The sequence below is a fragment of the Polypterus senegalus genome, chromosome 18, assembly GCF_016835505.1.
Source record: "Polypterus senegalus isolate Bchr_013 chromosome 18, ASM1683550v1, whole genome shotgun sequence".
In the NCBI taxonomy this organism is placed as follows: domain Eukaryota; kingdom Metazoa; phylum Chordata; class Cladistia; order Polypteriformes; family Polypteridae; genus Polypterus; species Polypterus senegalus.
The window spans coordinates 90,472,229-90,491,678 of NC_053171.1; the positions used below are offsets into that span (position 1 = coordinate 90,472,229).

General features: G+C 36.5%; 1 protein-coding gene across 16 annotated transcripts in view; it reads right to left on the reverse strand.

Annotated features, from left to right (window-relative positions):
- nrxn3a (neurexin 3a) overlaps positions 1-19,450 on the reverse strand; it is a 1,597,612-nt gene that overhangs the window by 1,564,874 nt on the left and 13,288 nt on the right. For 12 of the 16 annotated variants that reach the window (XR_005631328.1, XR_005631327.1, XR_005631329.1 and 9 more), the window contains exons 3-5: positions 4,897-4,923; positions 1,437-1,466; positions 706-717 (exon numbers count right to left, since the gene is read on the reverse strand). Coding sequence is in view for 13 of the 16 variants with exons in the window: in XM_039741969.1 (XP_039597903.1) it covers positions 706-717; positions 1,437-1,466; positions 4,897-4,923 (69 nt within the window). In the remaining 3 variants the exon portion in view is untranslated. The remainder of the gene's footprint in view (positions 1-705; positions 718-1,436; positions 1,467-4,896; positions 4,924-19,450) is intronic. The other 4 variants (XM_039741967.1, XM_039741965.1, XM_039741962.1 and 1 more) reach the window with 1 other exon arrangement.

Here is a 19,450-nt window from a genome sequence, read left to right on the forward strand (position 1 = left end):
CCACAGCAAGAGTATGAGTGACACCTGACACCCCTTATCATACAATGTGCAACTGGGAATTTGGTCCAAGACATTTTAATTGCACGTGTATTTACCTGAGCAGGAATTTCTTAATCTACAGCACACAATGCCATCTTCATGTCAGCAATCAATATACTCAGTAAGTAAGTAATACTAAATTCACTTTATCAGAGCCATTCAAGAAAATGATTGTAATAATAGACGTGCTACCTCTCATGGCAAAATAACAAAAAAAGGAAATGTCAGCACCCGTTCTTTAGTACTGAAATCATATTTAGAAAAGATACATCACCAGAATGAGCAGAGCAGCAATGCAATACAATATAATATATAACAATTTTTCATCTTTAAACAGAATAGTAAGAAAACTAGCTTTGTTTTCTAAAATGAAAGAACAAGAGAGTACATCCAGTGTAAACCTAGCCGAGCCACCCAAAATACGTAACACCTAACCACTGCACAAATGAAGGAAATGCTAAATGACACTACTTGGCACAATCAGACAGAATCTCAAATAAAGCAGTTATACTTCTCAACCAATATAGCTAAGACCAAAAGAAATCTAAACAGAATGAGACTGGCTCCAACACAAGTCAGCATTTTGTTTTTTAACAGCTTATTTCTAGAGTTATCTCCTTATTTTCCAATAATATGAACAAGCAAAGAAAGAAAACAGGGCTCTACCTTTGCTTTTACCTACAGAAAGGATGATTGAAGTCCAATAGACAAAGAACGCATGATATCCACATTTGAAAAGCAATGAGAAAGAGGAAGGATAATAAATATATTGTAAGAAGTCAGAATATAAGGCAGTTTTGCCTTGAATTTAATAAGCATTATAACATAGCACCACTGTATTATCGTGCTAAAAATTTTTAAAATTGTTCATACACAGCAAACAAAAAAAAAAACCACGCTGAACATGCAATTGCAACCACACAAAAAAATGGGCAAGCCAATTGAATTAGTATGAACAAAATGAAGTAGATCATTGTTCATTCTAATGGAAATTTCGAATGCATAAATTTCCAGTCATTGATCATTCAATCTTTCAGACAAACCCGGACTCGGAAGTCTGAAGGTTAACAAGTTAAATCCATGCATATGCAAACACAAACAAAACAGGCAAGTGAGTTTAAAAGTGAAAAATGTGCAAATAGCATTTTTCTTCATAAAGTAAAAAAAAACAATTTGTTAAGAAATATACGCACATAAATTTTTATTTTTCAGAATTTTAATAGCCATGCCTCGGTAGTCGAGCATGTCTTTGGTGAAAACTTAAATTAATCACATTAAATGAAAAACTCTGAGGATTAAATGTGCAGCGAAAAGATCGACCGAAAGTGCAGAGACGCAGATCATAAAGCAAGGAGGAAAAGGCAGCTAGGAGAGGGAGGAAAATAGGAAGAGCATACCTTGTTCGCCCATCATCAGATGTGAAAAACCTTCAAGGGAAAGGAAAGATAGAGAAGTTGAGAAAAAGAGAAAGTCAAATCTGGTGCATACTTTACACAAGGCAAAAGTATGGCAATGGTAACACTTTAGAAAAGCTTCTGAAAGATTAAAAACCTTCTGTTGAGAGCGCAGAGCCCGTCCGAGCTACCCTAATCGAAGCAGGTTCAATACCAAGCCAGATTGTTTCATTTTACTACAATGGCCTGGATTTCTAAGATTAAATTACTTTGTAGAGAAAATTTATTAACAAGAAATGGCCTTATACAATTATTAATAGATAATTAAAAATTGATATGTTGTGAAGAACTCAATGAAGTTATGTAAATGGATCTTTGTGTTCACATTATACATGGTAATTGTCTTTTTCTTCCTCTTATTCTGTTGCTTTTACAATGAGAAAAAAAATCTATCACCACTGCAGAGCAGTTTAAAATAATGTTTTGTAAAATGCAAAGTGACAGCAAAGTGTATTTGTGTGCTTGAATGCCACAGATAAACATATGTGTGAGCAAATGATGAACATACACTGTACGTGTATAACAAAAATAGAAAGCTATTACATTACAACAGCCAATAACAGTCAGCGTGATCTGATTTTAAAGCAAAAAATGTGTGATTGCTTATATCAGAGCTTATAAAGGATGTATATTATTTATTAGATATGCAACGAATAGTCTTCGCCTAAGTCAATAAGCATCTGCATCAGGCTGATACTCTACAATTTGGTTATTCTTTAAAGGTTAGTATTTTTTTTTATTTACTAATCTATTTAGGCAGGATGAAAAACATTTAACTGTGACTCTGTTTTACCTTTATTTTATTATTTATTTGTGTGTTATTTGTGTATTTATTTATTTTCAAAGCATGGAGCTATTCAGTTGTGTTCTCCTTATAGAGTTCAGGAACCTAAATAATCATTTTAATCTAGGGTGATTTAAACAGGATTTAGTTTTCCCTATTTTAGAATAACAAATGTCAAAATCTGAAGATAACTGCAAGGATAAAAATATGCAATTAAAAGCAGTAAGAAATTGTTTAAAATATTCTGAGATGGCAAGAAACAGTCAGATGAAGAAAAAATATGGCCTTGGATTATATTGAATGCTTACAAATACAGGAGGCGGTTTGGTGGGAACTGGGTGAAAGACAACTAGGTGAAAGACAACTCGGCGAAAAGACAACTCGGCGAAAGACAACTCGGCGAAAGACAACTCGGCGAAAAGTCAACTAAGCGCAAGACAACCCGGTGAAAAGACAACTCGACAACATTCTTTACCAGTTAGGTAATAGTTAGGTTCAAAGAGATTTTTTAATTATATTTAAATGACAACGTGATTTAAAATGTTGAAAATAAATTTATATAATTGACGAACAAACTTTATTCTGCAGATGGAGCAAACTCTATCTTACATTATCTTCTGCAACCAAAATTGCTAATCCTTTATGTAAATTGTATTGATTATAATCATATGATAACGATATTTAGAATGCAAAAGGTGACCTGCGAGTACGGCTTAAGGAATATCTTTACTTTCAACATTTATTAATTTATTTTCAACATTTTAAATCACGTTGTCATTTAAATATCATTAAAAATCTCTTTCAACTTAACTATTACCTAATTGGTAAAGGATGTCGCCGAGCTGTCTTTTCGCCGAATTCTCTTTCACTGAGTTGTCTGTCGCTGAGTTGTCTTTTTGCCGAGTTGTCTGTCGCTGAGTTGTCTTTTTGCCGAGTTGTCTGTCGCCAAGTTGTCTTTTGTCAAGTTGTCAGTTGCCGAGTTGTCTGTCGCCTAGCTGCCTCTGTACCACAGGAGGCAGTATCCAAATTCCACCTTATATTTCACTCTTTATTATCAAAATCATTTTATTCTGCTGTTGGACAATGCTGTTGGGAACTATAATATACCTCCAAATGTGTCTGGTAAATTATGCATCACTTAAGATTCATAAAGAACTGCATAAATAATTTTAAAATAAACTTTTTGCAATCTTCTGAATCTTTAGGTTTGAAGAGTAGTTCTAAAAAAAAGATATACTATATTCAGTATCAAGCACCACGTGCTCTTGATCCTGTCCTAATATTAAATAACGGAGTGGTAGTCACTTAGAACTTCCATTCTTACTTAAAGTCTGTGACACTTACATAAAGGGGATACGTAATGGCTAAAGATCCTAGAATCATTTTAATTTGATGAAAGAATAGCCTGTTACAAAAATATTCTGAGATTTTGAGGTTAAATGGTAAACTTTCTATATTGGTGTTGTTTAAGTTAAGGGATGAAATAACATTACAAATTATATACAGTATGATTATGTCAATTGATCCAGTTCACCACTTTCTACACGATTCAACAAAAAAAGTATTTTTCTCTTCATATTTCAGTTAATGTAATAAACTGAAAATATCTCTCTCCTTATTAATATTTTACAACTGAATAATGGCAGGAGCCTATTTCTTTGACAGATCTTGAGTTTCCACCACTCCACACCACACCTTCTCACAGTACAAAAATATTCCCATATGTTTTCAGGCTAAACAACTCAGGTTCCAGTCTGGGGTAACTGAAACATCGGTGTAAGGGCTTTTGTTTGTGTCCAAGTGAGGAATAATCTGCGGTAGAGGCAAACTGACTCTATTACACCATTATGTTTTAGTTGTACTTTAAAGTAGAAATAACGTACTACGGCATATTTTCTCTGGTGATCCAAACAGGTAAATTTTCTTCTGAGAAAGATAAAAAGTCAAACCTGTTACTGTCATTAAGGATTAAATTAGCATAATCCATTTATAATTACTGGATCACACCTACAAAGAAACATACTGGTTTACCCTCAACCAGTTTGTCTTTAATAAGTCTACAGATTACAGGGTGTTAGAGATGAGGGACAGATCTGTTGTAATTGGTTGTTTCTTTCTGTTAATAATTAACCTATTGTTTTGTACCTTGAGCTCAAGTCTGTTAGGTATGCTAATGAATTTTGAATTTTATTTTACATTGGACATAGGTAGATATAAGAAGCCATTACTAAGTATATGGTTTGTTTTGGCGTTCAAAATGGTAGATATGTGTTCACTGTTTTTTTTTATAATAAATAGCTTCTGTTTTCAAATGGGTCACTTTGAATGACTAACATTAAAATGTGGGTTAAATAACCTTAAAATGTACAGCACATTAAATGCTGAATTGAAAGTGAATTACTGTGAACTATATAAATTCTATTGAGAAACTGTACCAAGATCATAAGAAAATATATTTTAATTGAATTTCAGCCATGTTATTAAATAGCTTATAGTATATAAACTACTAAATATGTGAACTTTATTTCATGGAATTCGCAACGATAACAGAAAATAAAAATTAAATGCAGTGCCATAATGAAATCAAATTGTTCTCCTTGTCTGGACACTGAAACTCACCTGGAAAACGGATGACGTCTGCAGTTGCTTTAAAAAAAATGAAACAAAAGAACAGGAAAGAAAATTCAGCATTAGAAACACTCCTCTGTCTCTTTGCATGATATTGCATTCATGCAAAAGGTACAACACACTGGTGAACATGCAAGTGACAATTTTATCACATTGCATGTAAGTAAAACCTCAGGGAATAAAACTTCTTATTGCATCTGTCCAGGGTGGTGGAAGCAGATCAGTTTCCTTAACCTTTAACTACAGGAGAGCATGAGATGAGTTATCTTAGTCCGACTGCTTTCTTCAACTCCTAGCAGTTAACAATTAAGGTCACTCTGAAGGACACAGTAAGACAACTTTATCGAATATTGTAAAATATTCTCTCTACTTGTATAACACAAAGTTTCCAACATACATTGGATTACATAAATTCAAGCACGTTTTGAAACATGCCCCCCTACTATGGGAAAGAATTTACGATGTTGTTGGGTTTGTGCATAGCATGAAGGAACCAAGTCAGGTATATCTAAATACCCATTTTCATTGCAGACACACATTTGGATACAAATTTGACAAACTGGTAATCATCTAAAGGTAACACAATACTTGTGATTCAATTATCTTATAAATTTAGTTTTTATTATGAGGTTGTATAATGTGGTTTGTGATGGGGTTTATTTTCACAGATAGTATAAAAAATACTAATTAACTTCCCCCTATTTTTAACGCCTGCCTAAATTACATACATGCCCAAAATACTTTTTTTTTTTTTAGAAATGTTTACGGCCTGTGGCAAAAGGAGGCTTACTTTTAGAGACAAACTAAACCTTTGACAAATAATTTGCATCAGCCCATATTTACTTCATTAGCAATAAGCCTCATGGCAAAATCATTCATGTCTCTTAGTTAATCTCAAATACATACTGTAAGAGACCGTTTCCAGTTTTCAATTGCCTGTTCTACCTTAACACTTATCATGATGAAGCCGTTTCCCATGTAAAATCGGCATTCTGCTTAAACATTGAATTTAGTTAATGTCACATACATGACGGAGTGCTTTCTCCATTTCAAACTTCAATTCAGTGACATTGCACGTCAAGAACATCTTTTCCTGTTTAAAACATACTGAAAACCTCAATTGGTAGACATCATCTACCAATGTGCTACGATGAACCGTTCCCTGTTTCCCTGTTTTTGGAGCTTTACCTATCGGGTGTCACTATTTACGAGGGTGTGAAGACGAAGTACTTTGTTTTAAGTGTAATTAATATCCAACAGCATTGCTGGAAGGCCAGCACTTGGCAGGTAAGCCACAGATCGAGGAAGGCAAACAGATTCTTACCACTATTGAAAAGGCTACTAAATATTAACTCTGCCCAAATAAGCATTAAACAAACTAGTTTATGAGAGTTTAATTACATGTCCACTTCCATTACATGTGTTTAACACATGGTAATCAGTGATTTATTATATATTAATTTAGTCCTTAGGCAATTAGGTTCAATATGCTTTAACTATGCAGGCCACATATTGGTGCTCATTTATCTCCATTATCTTCTGTGGTTAGCCTGCTTGTTTTATAGCTCGTCTTGATTACCGTAGAGGTCTCTTTACTGTAACTAAGAACAAGACGCCATTGCAGGAAACAAATCTTGAGAACAAAATCAGTACACTTCTAACAGCCCTACTTATAATATGCACTTTACCACTTAATCTAAATTTGTGTTTATTTGTTTTTGTTCTTAGTAGTCTATAGATTTTTATATCTGTTTGATGAATACTGGAGGGATTGTTTCTACAATCTGTACATCAACAGGAAACCTTCATCCTGTACTGTATTAAAGATGTGACGTTGAGTGATGTATAAAAATATCCAAGACTAGAATTGATTCCTACCTTTGAAAAACTGATGGAAACATCACTGCATGTCTTCAGAGGTATTATGGGGGTTGAGGAATAGCAGCACTCTGTATGTCTGAGATAACTGTAAAGCAGCACTTTCTAAAGGGGCATTGCAGCATTGTGGGACCCTAGGAAAACTGGTGTAGGGCAGGAAGCAGCACTGGATGTGTTAGTTAAGCACAACTGTGGGATATGAGAGAGAGAAAAAAAAAATAAAATTCCAAGAAGAATCCCACTTCAGTGTGGCTAGAGCAACCAGAACAGTCAAATTTCTCCCTGGGAACAAATAATGTTCTATCTATCTGTCTATCTGTCTATCTATCTATCTATCTATCTATCTATCTATCTATCTATCTATCTATCTATCTATCTATCTATCTATCTATCTATCTATCTGTCTGTCTGTCTGTCTGTCTGTCTAGCATATAGTACCCTGTCTGTCTATCTATCTATCTATCTATCTATCTATCTGGGATGGGAGTAGATTCATACCTGGTGCCATGGATCATCTATCTTACAGACAGACCTCAGTATGTGCGTCTCAGGAACTGCAGGTCTGACATTGTGGTCAGCAACGCAGGAGCGCCACAGGGGACTGTACTTTCTCCGGTCCTGTTCAGCCAACTTACATCGGACTTCCAATACAACTCAGAGTCCTGCCACGTGCAAAAGTTCTCTGATGACACTGCTATGGTGGGCTGTATCAGGAGTGGGCAGGAGGAGGAGTATAGGAACCTAATCAAGGACTTTGTTCAATGGTGCGACTCAAACCACCTACACCTGAACACCAGTAAAACCATGGAGCTGGTGGTGGATTTTAGGAGGACCAGGCCCCTCATGGACCCCGTGATCATCAGAGGTGACTGTGCAGAGGGTGCAGACCTATAAATACCTGGGAGTGCAGCTGGATGATAAACTGGACTGGACTGCCAACACTGATGCTCTTTACAAGAGAGGGCAGAGTCGACTATACTTCCTCAGAAGGCTGGCATCCTTCAACATCTGCAGATGCTGCATATGTTCTATCAGACAGTTGTGGCGAGTGCCCTCTTCTATGCGGTGGTGTGCTGGGGAGGCAGCATAAAGAAGAGGGACACCTCAACGCTTAGACAAACTAGTGAGGAAGGCAGGCTCTATTGTAGGCATGGAGCTGGACAGTCTGACATCTGTGGCAGAGAGACCGGCGCTGAGCAGACTCCTGTCAATCATGGAGAATCCACTGCATCCACTGAACAGGTTCATCTCCAGATAGAGGAGCAGCTTCAGCGGCAGATTGAGGAGACCCCACACTATGCGACTCTTACATTCAACCTTGGTGAACATTAACATTACACAAAGTTATTGTCTGTTTTACCAGCATTGTTATTACTCTTTAATTGAATATTGTTTTTATCAGTATGCTGCTGCTGGAGTATGTAAATTTCCCCTTGGGATTAATAAAGTATCTATCTATCTATCTATCTATCTATCTCTATCTATCTCTATCTATCTCTATCTATCTATCTATCTATCTATCTATCTATCTATCTATCTATCTATCTATCTATCTATCTATCTATCTATCTATCTATCTATCTATCTATCTATATTCATTTATTAATTTATCTGTTTACTCATTTTTCTAACATAAAGTTTTACTCTGCTGTCCTAGCCCTCTTTCTCAGGGGTGGGGGTTGAGTTGTTTTCGAACCTTTGAGCTATTTGTATGGAATGTTATTTGATTTTAATAAAATCAATAAAATAAAATGAAAAAAAAAAATGTTTCGTCAACGTAAACCCCTAAATCATTTTCAGAGGTAGCTTCCTGTAGAACAGTGTCGCCCATCTTGTATTTATAATTGAGATTCCTTTTACTGACATGTAGCATTTTACACATTTCTGCATTAAACTGTATTTTCCAAGTGTTCGCACAGTTCTGAAGCTTATCCAAGTCTTTTTGAAATTGTTTGCTGGCCCCTCAGTGTCTGCCATTCCTCCAAGTTTAACATCATCTGCGAGTTTAACAAGTTTACTAACTACACCGGACTCAATGTCATTAATTTAAAGCAGTCCAAGGACAGAAACCTGAGGGACTACACTGGAGTTACCCAGCAATCCCTTTCTCATCTACAAGTGGTCCAAAATGCTGGTGGCAGACCTTTGATGATGACCATATTTCTTCGTCTTTAGCCTCTCTTCATTGGCTTCCTGTCAGTTACAGGGTTGATTTTAAGGTGCTATCGGTTGATTTTAAGCACCTAAAAGGATTCGCACCTTCCTGTCTCTCTGACCTTTCACACCTTTACATTCCATCGGGCCAAGTCCTCTATTCAGATAGTCTTAGTTGTGTCAAAGTCTCGACTAAAGCTGAAGGGTGAGGGTGCTTTTATGACAGCCACCCCTAGGCTCTGGAATAATCTACCGTACCTGCTCATGTTAGGTCAACAACAACTGTTGCCATTTCTAAACCCACCCTGAAAATCCAGGCTGAATTTCACTTTGACTTTTAATTAGAATTTTGTTCCACTAATATCTTTGTTGTGTTGATTTATATTCAACAGTTTCTTTACAATATAACCTAACATTTTATTTTGCCTTTTTAATTGATTCTATGCTTTACTTAGATAATGAAAATGTTGTGTCAATATAAAGCCCTAAATCCTTTTCAGAGGTTGTTTCCTGTAGATGAGTGTCATCTCCCATTTTTGTATTTATTACTGACATTCATTTTGCCCACATGTAGCACTTTTTAAATCCAGGCTGAAAATGCATCCTTTCTTCTTGGCTTTTAATTAGACTTGGTCCATCAAATATAACGTCATTACTGTTTTATGTCTTTTGTGTCTCTAGTGTTGGAATGCTGCAACTTCTACCTTTCTTTATTTTAATGAGCAACACTTTATTCATCATAGGTTGCTTTAAATGTGCTTTATAAATAAGTAAATTAATGTGTCTACTCATTACATACAGTGTAGCTACAAATCTGTCATATTGTTCTTAACTAGGGGGCTTCGCCCCCTGCTCACTTCGCTCGCCAACCCCCGTTTTTGTTTTTCCGGATACACACTTTTAAGATTTTTTATTTTCTTTGAATTATTGCTATTTCATTAGTTTCACTTCAATTTCAGAACTTCTGTAAAAACAATTTTTGGAATCTTTCGAGTCCCAATGTGCTGAATCTTTTTAATGAGGTCCGTGAGACACGTTTTGTACCCTAATTCAGGAGAGGTTTCTCTGTTTGGAATTTCAGCACAGACAAAATGATCTTCATCATCAGCAGTTCATAATTTTTTTTTGCAAAGTAACCAATAAATGCATGTGAGGTAAACTCCGTTTTTGAAATTTTCTTGACTTAAACTTCAGAGCCTTACAATCTTTACATACTTCTGACATATCACCTATATCCATATATTCGATCTCTATTTGTCTTTTCGTTTTTCTCCGAGTAATGATTTCTCTTTCTTCGTGCTAATGCGATGTTTGCTTTCTTTGTTTTGACACTTTCGTTTTTTTCTGCTTTCATATTCTGTATCTTGCTCTGCATGTGTTTCATGCCTACATTTTTTTGAGTCTTTTGAATTCCAGTTTTCATATCTCTAATCTGCTCCGTATGTGTTTGGCCCCCTTCTTTTTTAACCTTTTTATGACATTTTACTTTGTTTTCTACTCTGTCTTTTATTTCTGACTTCACTTTATCCTGCTGTTGTTTCAATGACACCCGGTCCATGGTGATTACTTTCCTTTTTTCGAGTAATAATTTCCATTTGTTTATGCTACTGCGATCTTTACCTTCTTTTTTTTATACTTTCTAATTTTTCTACTTTCATATTCTTTAACTTTCTCCACATGTGTATCGCGCCAACGTTTTTTTTTTTGGAGCCTTTCGAATTCCACTGCTTTCGTAATCTCTAACCTGCTCTGCATGTGAGAAGTGCCAACGTCCGGATACGACGTGCTTTTTGTTTTCAATTCCACTTGTTCCAGGCTGGTAATTCATCCATCCATCCATCCATCCATTATCCAACCCGCTATATCCTAATTACAGGGTCACGGGGGTCTGCTGGAGCCAATCCCAACCAACACAGGGCGCAAGGCAGGAAACAAACCCTGGGCTGGGCGCTAGCCCACCGCAGAGGCTGATAATTACTTTCCTTATTTTCTGAATTTGTCCCTCGATTATTCTTTTTCTTTTTTGTCTCTCCAACACTTTTGAGTCTCTTTTCTCCGCGCTGCTTTCTTCTTTGCTTAGTCGTCTACGTTTCATTTATAACGTATTGTCCTCATACGATTTATATGCACAGAGAGCCCTGGATCTGTGTCTGCTCAAAGCCAAAACACGACTGAGTGTGTTGCTGCCCGTGCTCTTATTTATTTGTAAGTAGGGCATGTCTGGCAAGAATCTCATGTTCTACGTCATTGCGAGACGGTCCTGGGTCAATCTCTTGGCACAAAGTCTCATGTTTAAGGTCCCCACGAGATGGTCTGTGGCCAATCTTTTTAGTCTTGCGGGTCTTTTAAGTGTCTTCTGTGATCTTAACGTGAAGATCACATCTTGTCGCCCTACTGTTTTTCCCCAGGATTTTTTTTTATAATAGAGAGATATGGAACCAACATAACCAGAGTGAGGAGCCCAGATTTTGGCTGTTATAACAATAGCAAAAATCTTCTCTCTATGGTTGTTGATGAACAACTTAAACAAACTGTAATAGCCCACCATAGTGGTATAGTTACACAGACGTGGTGTTAATACACTCCAGGCACACGGTGTTTAAAATTGAGCCAGTGTGTAATGATTAAATGTGGCCAGGAACAGGAATATTTAAGAACAGAAAAAGGCACACAAAGTACTTTTGTGTCTTGTCGGTTCTTGTTTCAGTTACAATAAGGCTAAACATTTGTTACAAAGCATTGCTTGAACTGTCTATTTTTACATCTCCCCTGGTAATGGGGAGATTTGAATTGTGCCAGTTCTTAAGCGACTCCAAGCATAGAGCAGATTTCATCTCTGATTCTGTCACGACTCTTGGGACTACCACAAAATCTAATGTTTATGATTGTTGATCAGTGCTTGTTTTTGTAAGGGAAATTCTTTTTCCAGGCTGTCATGTATCAGTTTAGATGAACCAAAATTATAAGAATAAATGTAAAGATTACATTAGTAGACTATCAATTAAAATGGTACCACATACTATTTTAAAATCTTTAGAAGCCTATTAGAAAACAAATATTGTGGAAGTGCAGTTCACATCACCGGTTTTCATGTCAAAAATATCATGGGATATACAGTGCAATGACAGCAGAGGGCAAGTGCAAAATTTAAGTTCAATTGTGAAAGACCTGTTAAACCGTGACTCATTGTTGTGTTTTTCAGTCAGTGCAAACTATTGTCTCGCAACCTTTATCTTGTCAAGTTCATTCTTAAGAGAAAATAAACAATGGAAGTCAGCATATGGTGTGCTGGCAAAATATTACATGCTGCAAGGACCTCCACATATGCCAAGCTAATCCGTGAAACACCCATAGAACCCTGTGAGGCGTACAGCATGTGTATTAACAACTAATTTTTTTATTAACAGATGAATCTGCTTGAACAGGGATTTCTCCTTTGAGAAAACTAAAGTTACAATCAAACATCTACACAGCGTTATTTATACACTTCCTAATATAAGACACGTTGTTTGGTTTATTATAAGCAAGTCTGTTTAACACAGTATGGTGGGCTGGCGCCCTGCCCAGTGTTTGTTTCCTGCCTTGTGCCCTGTGTTGACTGGGATTGGCTCCAGCAGACCCCCATGACTCTGTAGTTAGGATATAGTGAGTTGGATAATGGATGGATGGATGTTTTACACAGGAAAAGCCACTAAAGCAGACTTTAATGATATCACCATACATTTAACATTGGTTTGCTATCAAATCTCTTGATATCATTTTGTATTTTGATCATGGAACTAAGTTGTTGTTATATTCTGATTAGAGTCTACCACTGACCTCATTTACTGTACGTTCAGGATGAAGAAGATAATCCTTCATTCAGCATAAACAGTTTAAAACATTGGGGCTTGAAATTTAATTCCTGAAGCAGAAATACACGGCTTCAATAAGATCGTTCATGATAAGCAAAAGACAGTTCTCCTCCGGGCATCTATCTATCTATCTATCTATCTATCTATCTATCTATCTATCTATCTATCTATCTATCTATCTATCTAGCATATAGTACCTTATATATAAACGTCTATAAGTGGAAGTGTGTGTGTCTGTCTGTCCGGCCCAGAAGTGCAAGGCTACAGCATGAAGCTCAAAGAAAGCGACTCATTTGCCAAATTTAAACCATCTAGAAAAGAGAAACTCACTTAGCTGTTGATAGACAACGGAGACGAGCATGTTGGCAAACGAAACCGCTGAGGAAAGTGGTTTCTAGGAGCCCGGGCTTTTTACAACTAGTGTAATTATATGTGCTCACATATTATATTTGCTTTATTTACTTATTGCCATGTTACACAATACCTCATTTATTGGGCAGTTTATTTAACGGAATATTCCTCCATAACATACATAGATAGATGTTAAAGAAGCCTATCTATCTATCTATCTATCTATCTATCTATCTATCTATCTATCTATCTATCTATCTATCTATCTATCTATCTATCTATCTATCTATCTATCTATCTATCTATCTATCTATCTATCTATCTTGTTTAATTTAATGCCACCATGGTGCCCAAGAACAAGTGTAGTTTTTGTAATTAAATCCCACACTAACATCACTTTAAAAATTGTGAATGCCATTTTATTTTTGTTAAAGGTATGACATACAGTGAATGCTAATGCAGATGACCATTTTTGAAATCAGACTTCTCCTCCTCTGTCCAGTTGTCATATCTATGTTATCATTTTGGACCAGCAAATGAAGTCAGCGCCTATCCTGAAGTAACTGAATAGAAAGGCATGTCTCCTTGGTGTATGCAGGTGACATAGACAATCTGTTATTGTATATATCGGTTCTGACACTGAACTGTTGAGTGGTGACCATTTAGGACCCTAATCTATCTTTTTTATTAATGCATCTTCTGTTAATCTGAATTATTTTACAGAATGCAATAACAATCCCATCTTCCATCCAGCCATTCATTTTTTGCAGCCCCACTTATTTTGTTACATCACAAACAGTGACAGAGCCAATCCAAGTGGTTTTAAATGCATGGGGAAACATTACAAGGCACAAAGGGGTAATCTTGTAATGCCAGTGAAGGTAACATGCACGGTTTTGGATGTTAGAAACCTTTGTTTCTAGAGAAAACCATAATGTAGATATGGGGAAAATGTGCACATGCACCATAGCAGAGAATGACCTGGCTGGAGCGGAGAGGCAGTATTGAAGCTGTTCTTAAAAATAATAATGATATTAATAATTCTTTTTGTTATACATATTTTGCTAGAGTACATATTTTGAGTTATTGCATTCAATGTATGAAAATAGAAAGTACAGCTTGGGATTTTGAATGATGCAAAGAACAGCACCTCATATTTTGCAATTTGGCTGATTTACTGGTGCAGTGTCACCGTCTTCAGTGTATTTCATGAAAGCTGGTCCTAATGATAACAAAAATAAAATTAGGATAATTACAGTATGTGCATGGCAGACATTTCCTATCATAATTATTCTTTTGGTCTATTTGCTTGACTGAAAGAGAAGCTGTTCTTCTGCTCTGGATGTTAAGAAGGTGTGGTAATGGTAAATGTCACAGTGAACACAAGAAAACCATCGCAGACCATTTTGTGCTTGCTAAAAATAGTACCTTTCCATGTACTTAAAAAAATTGCCTGTGCAACAGAAAGGGACCAGCTCCATAAAAACAATCTGCAGTGAAAAATGTGAAGAGCATATACAATTTTCAAGAGTGTAAATAGCTGAAATCAGCCTTAATAGACTGCAGTACAGTGCTGTTTAAAAACATAATCCAAACCTTTAAAGGGTGATATTGAATTATTAAAGTATCATTTCATTCATGTATTAGTATGAGAAGAGAACAATATTGAGTGGGGGTGCATTAAAGATGCCTGAAAAAAGCATGAAAAAAAATTAAACAAATCATACTTGGCTATTTTCCAAGTAAAGCTCACGTTTTTATGCTGCAGTACGAATGCAATGTCAACCCCTGCCTGGATGTGCTGCTATATGTGATCTTATGGGGCACAATTCTACATCGTATTACTGCAATGTGACTCCACACGGTGTCCCTGCTGACAATTTTAAAATATCTTCACAAGCACAATGCTTATCTGTCTCCTATTAGATATCCCTATCAAATATCCAGTATATTTAATAAAAGGTGATTTTACTTCACATTGGGGTTAAATTCTTTATGTGATCAATTATGGCCAGCAACCAGGTTCAAGAGAGAATTAGCACAATCGCCTGATCATATGCTGTTAACTAGCTTAGCCTTAGAAGATGATACTCAGATATATCAGTATGGAGATAATGGCCAAAAATATATCACAAGGCACGAGCAAGCAATATGATGACAGAAGACATTTGATCCAACGCAAGGTGATGGAGGCTGAATGGTCGAATCAGAAACATGGCAGAAACAGCAGTTGACAATGATATTGGAACACGAGGAGTTGACATTTTCAGACTATCATATAACAACACAAATAAACTGGTAGAAATTACTAAAAACAATAAATTGATTTTCTTTTAAATGTAGTGTTAGGGGATGTATTAAACTGATGCATGTACTTGTTAATAAGCTGGCATACCTTTTAGATGTTCTTACAAAATTAGATTTATCTTTGGAAACGTATGCCCCAAATGATTCTGTCAAAATATGATGTGGTAATTTATTTTGTTATTCACTCGAAACATTTGCTGGGGTGCACAGATGCCTACCGATATCAAGTTTCTCTTGATATGTGTGAACAACAAATGCCTCACGTTAGAAAGAGAAGGGTAGTCCGTAATATCCAGTAAGCTCAATTTTATCAGAACACACCCTCACTAAGCATAACTTTGTTATTTGTTGACAGGTATAACTTTGTGGCTTGGAAAATAAAAGCACATAACGAAATAGCGTTGAAGAGAAAATATGTCGTCTTCTTATTTCTGTTCAACTTTTCCCACTCCTATGTGGGGTCAATGTGTTTGATCAACCTTACAACCATACAATTTGGCTCTCCTCCTCCTCCTCTCCTCGTCCTTTCCTTCAAATCATCTTTTACTTTTTCCACCCACCTCCTCTTTGGCCACCCTTGATTTTTTTCCCCATATATTTCTATTCCCATCACTATTTTGCCCACATATTCATTGTCTCTCCTCACCGCACGTCAATCTACTTTCCTGTACTTTCTTAGATATTGCTCCCACCTCTGATTGTTTTACATCTTACTCTGTCCTTTTGTGTAACTCCATACATCTAGCTCAACATTCTCATCTCTGCCACATCCAACTTCTCTTGTGCTCCCTTTATTGCCCACGTCTCAGCTCCATACATCATTGCTGGTCTTATCAGTGTCTTAAAAACCTTACCTTTAACCTTCGCCTTAATTCTTAATTACACAATACTCCTCTTGCCTGAAGAAGGGGCCTGAGTTGCCTCGAAAGCTTGCATATTGTAATCTTTTTAGTTAGCCAATAAAAGGGGTCATTTTGCTTGACGTTTCACTACAATACTCCCGATATGTTCTTTTATTTGTTCCATCCGCACTACACTCTATGGGTTATTCCTGCATCTAATTTTCCATCTTGGGCTATCACTGATCCTAGACATTTAAATTCATCCACTCTTTTCAATAACTCTCCCTGCAGGCTCACTTCTGAATCCTGATCATTATTAAACCTCATATATTATGTCTTCTTAAGCTGTTCTCCATTCTTCAAACCTCCTCTCTGTTTTCTCTTTTCTGGTGCTACACAACACAATGTTATCAGGAAAAAGCCTGCACCAGGGGGTTGGTATTTTATCCCCTGACTCAACACTTCCATAACCAGATCAAAGAAGTAAGAACATTAAGAAGATCCCTGGTGCAGACCTACTCTAACTGAAACCCCTGACACTGCTTTAAACCCGAGTCCTTACTCCTTCATACCTACCCTGGAGAATCCTCAGATACTTCTTTGGCACTCCTTTGTCCCTCAGGCACCTCCAGACCAATGTTCCCTCTAAGCTGAGTGCGTGAGCAATCGCTCACACGAATTCAGAGCGTCGCTCATACTTCCCGCACGATCGCTCATTCCGACGGCGTCCCTTGTATTTATCGCGAATATTGGTTCTCATAAATTTTTGGCTTAAACAAAATATTGCTCATTAACAATGTTTTTTGCTCACTATATGCTACTCCTTAGAGGGAACTTTGCTCCAGACCTGTTGACGTGGGACTCTTATCATAACCTTTCTGCAAATTAGTAAACGCCATATGCAAACCTTTCAGTTTTTGGCGATGCCTCTCTATGAGCTGTCTCAATGCAAAGACTGCATTAAATGTTCTTATCCCTGGCGTGAAACTAAACTGCTCCTCCCCTATGGTGGTCTCTTCCCTATCTCTATAACTCTTTCTCAAATTTTCCTTGTGTTTGACATCAGCTTTATTTCGCTATAATTACCACAATCCTGAATATTGCCCGTCTCCTTGTAAATGCGTACAATCACAATGAAGAAAGGTTGTGTCTATATAGCTGTAACTAACAATTGTCTTTTGTTCTCATATACTGCATATATTGAGAAGGGGAGAAGGGAATTAAAAGGACATGTTAGAATGTCCACTGACGTCACATCCATTTGACCTCCAACTCCACCCCTTCTGGCATCAAATGTTGAAACCAGAGGTTCGCATCATTTGAAGGACCACAGCACTGGGAGACATACCAGTGGTGTCGACTATGTTTTTGATATTATTTTGTGTCATCTCTGGCAAACGGTATTCCCCTAATCATTATGTGTCTTCCTATCTTCTATTCTATTAAACAGCAAAGATATAAATGAATTAGTGAATATGGTGACTAGGCAGTGGAGCATGGAGGTTCAATCCTTAAATCTGCAGATGCTTATGTTCTCACCATGTCTACATATGTTTTTTTCCTCCTACATGCCAAACACATGGGGTTTTAGGTTAACTGGTGACTGTAAAGTGGTCCATGGTTGTTGTGTGGCTCAATGTACCCTTGAATGACCCTTTGTACCTGATCCTGTCAGGTTAGGCTCCTGCCCTCCTGACCTCAAATTGAAATGGGTGGATTTGATAACAGGAGGATGGAAGGACTCACTAGGTTGCAGGCAAATAAAGCTTGAAAAATGTTCAAATTCAAATGTTTCAATTCAGTTAAGTGTAAAGTAAGCATAATTCACAATCGCAACCGAGAGTTTAATATATTACTAAATCTATACTGGTCACGTCACCATTAATATTGTAGGAGCATGTGGATTTAAAATTAAAGTCTACTCACTAAAGATGGCCATACAGCAATTAAACAGAAATTCTAATTTCAAAAATAATTATGTTAATTGTAGATACAAGATGTGTAAAGCTGTTCATGGGTCAAAAGTTAACTACATTCCTTTACTGTAGCTCCTCAGGTAGAATCGCATTAAATGAAGATTCACAAATAAGCCACATCAGCTTCATTTTAAAGTATAGCACCTTAATACCTCATAAAATGTGTCTGCAATGAAAATAATAATCTGACTCAACGAACACTGTTGTCTTACTGCTTTGTCAGAATTTAGCACATGTCCCTATAGAAGAGTGCATAAGAAAAAGAGAACTAAGCCTCTTCAAAGACCTTACATGAATTCAATATGAATAAATCCCATCCATCTTTCGAAAATTCAACAGTCATCCACAAATGATAAAGATATATAGTCAGTACAGAGTAAAAAATGAAGACAGACTCAGATTATAAGGAAAGTAATCCTCATTAATACCAGTGAGCCAAACACACGCCTCTGCCAAACGAGATATGAGAAAAAGAAAGCCATTTTCTTAGAGATAACAAAACACCAACAGGATGTACCTTTTATTTTCTGCAAGGTGTGCAGCATCTAAACACATTTAAGGAAGAAAGAAGTCTTGATTTTTCTTTTCTTGATGATTTTTCCCCCACTGATATTCTATACAATTCACAGTTACAATTAAAACACATTGGCAACCAAAATAAATAAATCTTTCAATGTCATTTTGAACTTAATGATTATGGAGCAGTATGTCTCCCACTGTTAAGAGCTCATTCAAAGCAGGTTAATATTGATCATCACCAATATAGACTAAGTACACAGCAATTAGGAAAGTATGCTTTTAGACAGAAATGAACTTTAAAAATGTACAAGTGATTTCCAATAGACGAGTTGTAGAGGTCAGTGAAATTCTCTTTGCTCTGTGAAGGCCTCCTTTTGAAAATTGTCACATGTAAAATGCACACAACTAAATCTGCTACGTCTCCTCAAAGAGATTGTAATTTAATTTCGGAGACACGATTATTCTAGATTTGAGTTTATATAATAAAAAGTAAAAAAAAAAAAAAAAAATGAAAACAGGAAAATTAAAAATTCATGTCTGGCTGAAAGAATGAACTGCCTTTACACCAGCATTAACATGCCAGCTGCCCCCTCGAGACTTTTACAGTTTTCATACAGAGCAGAGAAATCCACTAGACTTGGACAGCTACATTTAACATATGGCA